The 10759-nt window shown below is 28.9% G+C and overlaps 1 protein-coding gene across 1 annotated transcript; it reads right to left on the bottom strand.

Annotated features, from left to right (window-relative positions):
* Window positions 1–247: 247 nt before the first annotated feature.
* On the bottom strand, window positions 248–9655 carry LOC132730420 (tyrosine-protein kinase receptor torso-like). The gene is made up of 10 exons (XM_060716338.1): window positions 7789–9655; window positions 7250–7407; window positions 6794–7013; window positions 5901–6085; window positions 5401–5515; window positions 5009–5079; window positions 4429–4643; window positions 3896–4033; window positions 3291–3449; window positions 248–2542 (listed from the first exon to the last, which is right to left on the bottom strand). The coding sequence occupies exons 3-10, from the start codon at window positions 7008–7010 to the stop codon at window positions 2041–2043; spliced, it is 1602 nt and encodes a 533-aa protein (XP_060572321.1). The 5' UTR covers window positions 7011–7013; window positions 7250–7407; window positions 7789–9655; the 3' UTR covers window positions 248–2040.
* Between the last annotated feature and the right edge of the window lie 1104 nt (window positions 9656–10759).

The raw sequence follows: 10759 nt of genomic DNA, 5'->3' as shown, positions 1-10759 counted from the left end.
GTACCTGAAATAATACACGAAAAGGCGCCTTAAGTCTTCCTTTACCAGTTAGACTGGAACGTCGCCACATAACCACCTGTACTGTGTCGGTGTGACGTAAAATCCAATTAAGCAAACAAAACAGGCAAGGGAAAGCCGGTAAGGTTAATCGACCGCCGATATATGACATACACATGTGTTAAATTAAAACAAATTATCATATTTTACATTTTATTTCAATGACAATAAAGAATTAAAACAAACATAGTTTCGTGCTTTCTGTATTTAATGAAAATCTTTATAATAGATGAGCATTACTGTCATTTTAACATACAACAAATTTAAAAAGGTACACGGCCCTTAATCAAAATCGGCCAATTCAATTTAATATCTGTTCCTTTGTATTGAGCGAAATTCTTTTAGAAATTATAATGATTTCGTCGGGTTACATGTACACGATAAAAAGTAAGTCATTTTAAGAATAATTAAAATAAGATAAACTCGAACGAGGAAAATATCTTTTCACTCTTTCACTAAAAAACTCAATTTAACTACAATTATTGCCATACAATGAAACTAATTGTGTGTGTTAAGTCGTTACAGCACATCAGAGATGACGCATAATTAATTATCAAGGGGGTATACTTTTAGTAATCTAAAACAGTCGGTTTTGATTATTGGTCGTTTAGCTTTGAAAAGAAAACAATATTGAATACTGATATGTAATAATGAAGTCTTTGAAATCGTAATCCAAAACAATCGTATATATTTGATAATGTACACTTAATTGAAACGAAAATAAACTGATTGGAATATTTGTATTAACGATTTAGTCTAAAACATATCTTGTATTACCCATGTATCAATGAATAATTGATTACTTGAAAAAGAGATTGAACAAAGATAACATTTTTAGATAACTTTCAACTATTTTTGTTTACTATATAAGGCAAATAACAACATTTTAAATGCTTTAATATAAATATGAAAACTTAACATTTAAAGATCACCGGATTGGCTAGGATTATCTATATTAAACAATATAATAATTATCTTCCTCAAAATATATACCACAAATTAATAATAATAATCAACTGTAATCTGTAAAACATTTGTATACTATGTATCGATATTAAAGATTCGAATACAATTATGTCAATAGTAAAGTAGCTGAAAAAAAGTTTTCACCGGTTTTGATAAAAAATATTGTTTATCACTAAAATTCTCATCAAAGTTATTATAATTATATATACATACATATAAACAAATAAATATCAATGAATGCTTAACTTCAAATAAAGACTGTTTTATATTTCATGAAATATGGGCGAATAAATGAATCAATAACAATAAGATGATACTGATCGCTTTAAAGAGTAACTAAGTTTGAACAATTACCAACGTAGCCTTTATATACATTATGAGACAAATGGATTTAAAGCTCAAAAAATGAATATTTATACAGTTTAAAATATATTTGTGTATAACTATTTCTCCCTGTTAAGGATGGTGATGCAAACTGGATGATTGTTATTATCAGCATAAATTAGAATATGTTCTGCTTAAATGTTTCGAAAGAATTTATCTAAAACAACTGAGAACAGCAAAGTATAGGACGAAGCATCTAATATACATGTATATACAAATGTTATCTTTATCTATTTTTCAACCATTTTATGGTCTATATTATACATTAAAATACCTGTAAATTGAGCAATAATGTGATAAGGCACCTTGTATAATAATTTTACATGTACTCTCACATTGATGAAAATGACTGTTTTAAGACTAAGTCATCATCAAAACGAAAATATACGGAATGAAACTTATAAAGACATGTCTAGATCAGCAGTACAAACCATATGCAGGTTTTATTGACAACTCAAATATTTGCGCAATCTAAAGACTAAAATTCGAAATCATAGTAAAGAAATTATATTGTAATGTTTACTTAATCTAAACATCACAAAACGATGTGCTGTCAATAAAGCATCTTCATTTGTACTAGGAATGTTAATAAAACAACAAAGCAATGTGTAATTCAAATGACAAGATCAACCCTTACAATGAAGTAGATTCTATGCCTTTGCTATCGTTCAGATTTGTCAAACTTACACAAAGTTTCTTAGCGGAGGCTTTTGATGATACGACAGACTCATTGCCAACGTTATCTAGCAAACTCCGCAAACTGTCTTGGAACACAGATTTTACCAAATGACTTGGTTTCCACTTAACTGAATCGTCAGATTGCGTTCTACTACCACATGCAATGCAATGTTTGCAATCACTTATTGTATTTGGCGTATTATTTTCAAGCAGAGGCCTTTCTTCTCGGCAAGAGTCACATGGCCTGTTCAATGCACTTTCTAAATAATCCGAATCGTCGTAGCCTGTCCTGTCTTCTGATATGTCGTTTCCAGCAGTATGTTTATGTAGTGTGTCCATTGATCCAGGTTTATGGATGTCTACAAATAACTTTTCGTTTTCTATATTCCCCTGACTTTTGACAGTTTCCATTTCGGAAAAAGTATCATTTGGCGTTTGATATCCAGGTACAACTGACCTGAAAACATATATGATTATTGACATGATTTATATTTATTTATTCATATTGAACATTTCTGGAAAAGTGGAATCAAATGAGAAATGCAGTACAATACAGACCCAGATATTTTGAGCCTACTCACTGGACACAATAAAAAAGCACCATCTCTTTATCGCATCGTCTTAAGCAGTGTTCAGTTATCAAACAAAATATTATCCTGTTGGGCAAAGACAACTTGAATTGTGTTTTACTTTAATTTTACCAAACGGTCATTCATGTAAGTTTCAAAACATCTAAACATCAGAGACGTTTGGTATGCTGCTTTGCAAATACAGCCAATATAGTTAACTTAACATTATGACAATAATTATTATAAGACATTCCATAATGGCAGGTCAGTAAAACCATAAATAATTCTGTTGATAAAGGGGACAACAAACACCGAAAGAATGATGCATGAATATTTTTTATGTCAAGATACATGACCTCACTATAACATAGCCATGTAATTTTTTCAAATCATATTTTTTTGAAAAATACTATTCATCACATAAATGTTCATACTAAATAATTACAAATTTATCAACGCTTTTGCTGAGAATATTTGAGAGACTATCCGAATTGTATAGTTCTATAAGCTTAGTGTTTTGATTTTATGTGAAATACTTATTGAACATGTCTTGATTGTAGACCAATAAACTTTATAATTCTTAAGTGTTAATTAGTGCATAATTTAGTATTAAATCAATTCAAAGACTTGGCATACTCATTTGCTGACTCATTGAAGTAATCTTCGCTAACTTCTACTGACAGATCAATATACGACATGGTTTCTTCTAGTAGTTTTTCTAATTCAATCCTTAGCTGTGTAAACGTTGGTCTGCTGTTTGGATTTGGATGCCAGCAAGAAAGCATTATCTGATATCTAAATAAACAAACGTTACTTTGTTAATTCATGTATCAGCTTAAATTTCAATAGGTATCTAAGCTAAGTGTGATATATGATGTCTTTTTGATGCAATTAATCGATACCCGAAACTTTACTTTCTATAATCTAGTTATACATTCAATGGTGTTAAATGAAATAAAAACAGAGGTGTCAAAACAGTTAAAACTTGTTATGACATTTCCAGTCTAAACATCTCTATTAAACTTCATCAAACATTACTTAGCACGTCATTTTTTATCTTTTATTAAAACGTTAGAGAGAATATCAGTTGTGTATATCGTCATTGAATGTTTAAATAGTAACATAAAAGTTAAATGGATTTAAAACGTTATGGACATGACATGTTTACAATCATACTCTCACAATTAAATGTATAAAATTAGGTCCATAGTAATCTAATCTGTAATAATGAGTTGCCGTACAATTTTGTGCTACAGTTTTCAGGTTTCTCCATTCTGTAACCGTCATTAAGTAAACCATACAAGTCTTTTAATGGAATGCTTGGATACGGGGATCCTCCTAATGTAACAATTTCCCACAACACAATTCCGAACGACCATCTGTAAATGTATCACATATTTTACCAAACATTCATTTTCATTTAAAGCTTACAGGGTAAAATTTAAACATGTTAAAGGCTTTTAAATTGATATGATTTGAAACGAAAACATGCTCAATAAAAATATAAAACTCTTTATCACTGCAATCACTCTTTGCAAGTTTGAAGAGAATATTAAAGATAAATAAATCGTTCTATTATAAGTAATTTCTCTTGTCATTTCCTTACTTCTCACCTTTTCTTACAATCATTTTCTTATTGTTTACATTTTTCATTATTGATACAAAAATACAACAAGTATAATTATGATATTATTTTGACAATCTTGTGCATAATTGTTATCGTTTTCAGACAGAAACAATAGGTGTTGCTTTGCATTACATCAGCATTACTTACGCGTCGCTCTTCACGGTGAATCTTTGACTAAATAACGATTCGATCGCCATCCATTTGTAAGGTAGTTTTCTTGCTGAAGTTGGTTGATAGACATTTGTTTCATAAACATCTCTTGTAAGTCCGAAATCAGATATTTTTGCATGGCGATGGTCGAACAATAAAATATTTCTTGCCGCCAAATCTCTATGTACAAACTTTCTTTGTTCAAGAAATTCCTGCAACAATATTTATTACTTATTTTTTGTACTTTTCTTGTCTACATTACATCGTTCATTGTATATGTGATTTGCTATTATTGCGTTGATAGAACAATAAAGTAGCATACCAATTGAATACTATTATACCAAATAAGACATATTTAGTGCTAAATGCAGTAAACATTTACGAGTTTCATAAAACTAATCAGCGTATATTTAAGTAATTAGTCCGGTCTTCTAAGATATTTCGAAATTAAAACGAATTCGTGGAAATGAAAGTACATTTGTCTGATTTAATCTTTAAAGACAATCTGAAAGACGAATGCTATTATAGAGTTCTAAATTTCTAGCACAAAAATGATTGTATTCCTTGTTCAACATACCATTCCCATAGTTATTTGTCTGGCATATGATATCAACTGTGCTTCAGATATTTCAGCAGTTTCACTCAAATCTGAAGAAATGACACTTAAGATGACATTTACAGATAACAAAACAATAACATATTAATTCACGCTGGCTGATGTTTCATATGTTTCATAAAGCAACGTTTTATTAACAAAAAGTAGAAATATCGACATATAAATTTATCATAACATCGTTTAAATGTACCATATGCAAACATTTTGTACTAGTTTATGCTAGAAATAAATTATTATTATTTATAATCTGAAAATATTTGTTTCATTCGTTTGGTGAATACTGCGTGATAACAATTTATGTAACTATGCATTGTTTTCTGTTTCATGATTCAGTCATTGACTTCATTATTTACCAGAACTTCCACTTCCATCGCTAGTCTGCTTTTCAGGTCGGAACACCTGATCTTGCATATAACAGTTTGTTGGCTTTGTCATTAGTCCATATGGCGTAGATATTGAATACATCAGCTACAATGATAGAACTAAGTAACTGAGAAATTAAAACTAATGAAACAATTACATATTATAAATATCCCATTATACAAATCACATTATCTATGATATTAAACAATTTTTACGTCATTACATAAGGCATTTAATTTTACAACTTACAGCAAGTATGAAACGAAACTTTACACTCGTTGCTTAGTACTGGCTAGATCCAGGAACAGATTCGTTCGAAAGTGTTTCAATAAGCTTATAACTTTTAACACAATTGAACTAAAACTGTAAACTTAAATGTTTATATGTGTTACTTTTCATATTACTAATTTGCTTTTTAAATAACATGTTTTTAGTATAAATCGGAAGTTGTTTAGAAATTGTTTTATGTAGTGTAAGGGAAACAACTTACTTTCTCTCTATATTTCCTGAGATAATTTCTTAAGTCCCCTAAGGCACAATAGTCCATGATAAGACATAATTTAGGCCCAGTCAAACAGCAACCAATAATGCTAACTATGTAAGGGTTGTGACCTAAATTCTTCATAGCTTGTATCTCTAACAGGAAATTCCTGGACTCATCACCGGTATAAAAGTCTACACATGGATAAAATACATCATAAGCAAAGACTTGTATACAGTAAAGTCCACATTCGACAGCTACATATAACTAATTTACTAACACACGTTTGTCCGGTAATACATAAACAGCTTTATACATTTTAACAAAACCTACATGACCTAAATGTTCAATTAAAAGAATAGCAATTTAGCGCCATTATTTTTTTAAATAAAAGTATATCTGAGGCAGACTCAATACAACTCATTGTCAAAGTCATGAACATTATAAGTTTTGCTTAATAAATAATCATTATTGAATATTAATTTAAAAGTATAAGTTATGATCCAATTAATTGCCATGCATAGTAAATTTAGAAAGCTATATGTCTAGTTATACAAAAATTGATAAAGTAACCATAATACAAATGTATTTTTCTTTTATTATTCCCTTGACATTATGCAAAAATCTGTATAATAAAATCATTTAAAAAAATATGTTTAAAATAGGATATAAATCGTTAAACGAGGAATTAAGTCAGTGATTGTAAAACATTGCAGACTTATGTATATCATTTCAATAACAATTATTTGATTGTCCATAATTGTTACTTGATTGCGCAACCTTATTCGAATTAATAAGACAGTGCTTATGCGAGTTAAAATCTTTAATAATTAAAATTTCATATCAAAAATATTTTATGCCAGAGAATAAACATATTGTAACAAGATTGACTCTTGAAGTACCTCTCAACATTTTGACAGCTACAATAGTTCCCTGTTGGTTTCTTCTATCTTCAGGATTAGGATAATACTCTGCTTTGACAACTTTTCCAAAAGCACCCTCTCCGATAACAGAGATAAAATCTAGACAGGAATAATCTATCTCATACCCATCCATTGCAAACTGAGCTTTCTTTTCACTGTTTATATTCAAAGCCATTCCATCATATATAGGATTCATTTCCTGGGTTCAAAATAAAGAAGCATTACATACGCTATTTATTAATAATTTTCAAAATATACTCTTTAAATCAAAATATTTTGATACAGTTTTTGGCGGGGTTGTTTTATTTTCAATAATTTTCAATATTTAGTCCTGCCGCTTTAACAAGTATAACATTGAACGTGAAGATTTTAATTATACCGAATTTTTTCCATACACGTCTATACTATAATAGAAAAACATGTTTCAAAAAGTACCTCCACTGGACCAAATCGTCTTTGTGATGGATACCTCTTGTACTTCCTCCTCCGTTTTGCAATAATAAACCCTATTACTACCACTAAGATGATGATGAGGACCAAAGGTACTAACACTACAGACAATATCTCTTTGATAGTTAGACTATGTTCTGATTCTGAAAACATGTTTTTATTATTTTTTAAATTTCATTTTTCAATTATTATGTTTAAATTATCTCTATCCAACATACATGCAATGTCTTTTTATTTAGTCAATGATTGTGAAAACTAGAGTTTCAGTAATTGCAATATTAACCAATTCCGATTTACTTTTCAAATATCAACAATTAGTCCAAAACACTTTAGAATAATAACAAAATAAAACAAAACTGAAACCATTCAGAATGCCAAGACGGCAGATAAAAAGCTGTAAGCTCGTTGTAAGTAGACCGCTTAAACACTGATTGGACGTACGGACAACATAGTCTAAACACCTTATACCTTTAAGCATATGGATTTTATTATTTCTATATTAATGTTATAGCATGTCATCTTACCTTTATCAGACTGTTCAGTACTACTTGGTTCCTCGGTATATGCATCGTCCGGGGTGTATAAACCTTAAATATAAACAAACCCCGATATCTAATAGTTTATAAGCAAGGTTTAGAAAAGAGATCATACAAAATTTAAACAATTTTATATACAGACATTCGTGATGGAAAGCATTACAATGTCGATGTGATTACGAATTCGTTTTATTAGAAAACTATTACATCCATTCGTATATTCTCTCTAAATCATTACCATCAATTACAGCAACAGTTGTTGTACAAGTGACTTAACATTTTGAAAATATTCAATTCATCTTTTATTGTTATCGTCAATTTATTAAGCCAATCATTAATGTCATGTCGTAAGATTTGTTAAATTAAAGGAAAGCTATAGTCACTTATAACTACTTCGCAAATTGTGTTATGATTTAACTTTACTTGTCACATAAGAAGAAAGACAAACGAACATATTGATTATCTCTATTTCAATAAGATTATATAAAACTCTCGAAAAGGGAATGTATGCAATTAAAGATAGCTCTTGAACAAATAAAATAGCAAATATAAAAAAAGAAAATAACTCTTGTTGTTTTAACAAGCATGCAGATTGAAGAGAAAAACAAACCTAATTTCCATTATAAATAATACATCTTTAAATCATGCATCAAAGTCATGCATGTACCACAATCACAAAAAATTGTGATTATTGTATCACGAGTAAAATATATAAACATTTCTACAAAATTTGCAAATATTTTTACATTCCACAAAACGAAAGCTTACAAAATAAGTGTTGGAATACATAATACATTATGTAAGTGCATATAAGCAATATCATTTGAAGAGATTCGTAATTGCATAGTACCTCAAATGTAGATTATAAACCAAGTAGAGTAATAAAAATAACAATGACAACACGATCTTAATTGATTTGGATAGTTAATGTAAAACACAAGGAGAACACAATAAAAGTAACACAACAAAAGCATAGAGTTAGATATAACCTAAAAACTAATTGTATTAATTAAATGTTGCTTAGTTTTGTTAAAAGATAAAAAAAATGAACAATAAGGTTAGGAATTTTGATTAAGAGGCGGAAAAGAACAGAAGGTGGACATAAAGCTAGAAACACAACATTAGTTTAGTTCTGGTAAGTGAGTTAAGAAACAAACAGCTTTGTGTTCTTTTACCAATGAAAACCATAAACATACATGTTGATCAAATAAATCTAAAATATTTCAGTTGCAATTCGGAGGGGTAGAATTTAATGCGAAACAAATTTATACAAATATAATTTTGTAAAATCTTTCAAATTAAGAAACTGGCAGGGGAAAGAGGCAACTAAATGGCATATATACATGCACGTACATGTAAGTATCTGCTTTAAAAATAAATCTAAAATGAAAGCAAAAATTATGTCATGTGAGAAAAGCTCTAAAGTCAAATGCAAGGCATTTTTTATCATAAAACTAGTTTTCTTCTGTATCTACTTAATTTAAGTATTTTCCATTGAGTGAAACCCCTGATGGGGTCCTAGCCTTTACTGCACACACTTTATTACACACACTTTTAAGGTAAACACTGACCCATTTTTATGCCAAACATGGCATGTCATAATTTTAGATTTAATAAAAAAACTGGATAATTTACGCAGACCTTTTAACAAATATGCTACTTAAATTACTCAACATCAAGATTTTAGCACTATAAATATAGACCACCGTCGGCAACTGTTTATATTATTAATTGTTCGTGTTATATATGTACAATGTTTCAAACATTGTTAAATTTTTAATGTAGTTACCATTTAGAAATTAAAAAAATACAGATAAAGTAAAACATCCATATGTACATATATTTCCCTTGCTCTTAGAACGAAAAACAAAACCAAAAAAAAAAAAAAAACCAAACCCGTTTTTTTAAAATGGGTTTTGGAAAAGGGCCCAGTTTAATAAAAAAAGGGTTTTTAATGAAAATTGGAAAAACCCCGTTAGAGTTGTTTCTTTGAAATTTTAAGTTTTTTAACCTAAAAAAAATAAAGAAAAACAAAGGGGGCCTTTGCCTCCCCCACCCAAAACCTTTCCACCTTTTTTACCCAATTTTTTTTAAAATTTAAAAACAAAACTTGGTAAAAACCCATAAAGAAAGATTTTTCTAAAAAATTTTTAACCTCGGGTTATTGGGTTTTTAAAAGAAAATTTACAAAAATAAATTTTTTAAAAGAAAAAACCCAAAATTTTTTTAAAACCCCGGGGACAGGGGCCGTTCTGCCGGCCAAAAGGGATTTTTTTTTAAAAAAATTGTTAGACAAAAAACCGAAATGTTTTCATGCTTTAAAAAAATCAAAAAAACCCATTTTTTTGGGGGTTTTTTTTAAAAAAGAATTTTTTGTTTTTTCCCTTACACTTTAAGGAAAATTTTGAAATAAAAGGGGGGGGCCAAATTTTCCCCCGGGGGGATTTTATTTAAAAATTGGTAAAAATTAAAACAAGGTTTTCATGAAAATTTTTAAATTACCTTTTTCTCTTGGGTTTCTTTAAAAGAAAGGGGCCTTTTTTTAATTTTTTTAAAAATTATATTTAAAAATTGGGGGAAAAATTTTCCAATAAACCCCCGGGGGCGGGAAAAATTTTTTTGACGAAAGGGGCTTTTTTTTTTTTTTTGAAAAACTTGGTAAAACCTAAATTTGAAAATTTTCCAAGTTATTAAGCTCACCCCCCAAAAAATTATTTAAAAAAAATTATTTAAAAAAGGTTTTCTTTTCCTTGCCTTTTAAAAAGTCTGAAAGGTTTTTTTTTCCTTATTAAAAAAAATTTTCTTTGAAAAATTTTTTAAAAAAAAGGGATTTTACTTTTTTGACAATTGCGTAAAATTTAAAACAAATAAAAAACCCTAAAGTTTTGGGTTTTAATTTTTTTAATATAAAAAAAAAATAATTTTTTTTGGAAAAAGGGGAAAAAACCAAAAACCGGTT

The sequence above is a fragment of the Ruditapes philippinarum genome, unplaced genomic scaffold, assembly GCF_026571515.1.
Source record: "Ruditapes philippinarum isolate M1 unplaced genomic scaffold, ASM2657151v2 ctg2660_1_1_1_1, whole genome shotgun sequence".
Lineage (NCBI taxonomy): Eukaryota > Metazoa > Mollusca > Bivalvia > Venerida > Veneridae > Ruditapes > Ruditapes philippinarum.
This window is presented reverse-complemented; position numbering and strand designations above follow the sequence as displayed.

Coding starts and splice junctions, on each gene's coding strand:
- LOC132730420 (XM_060716338.1), bottom strand. CDS start 7,010: ATGAATCCTATATATGATGGAATGGCTTTGAATATAAACAGTGAAAAG. Junction 5,516..5,900: donor TCAGGAAATATAGAGAGAAA/GTAAGTTGTTTC, acceptor CTATCATTGTAG/CTGATGTATTCAATATCTAC. Junction 2,543..3,290: donor TTCAATGAGTCAGCAAATGA/GTATGCCAAGTC, acceptor ATATGTTTTCAG/GTCAGTTGTACCTGGATATC.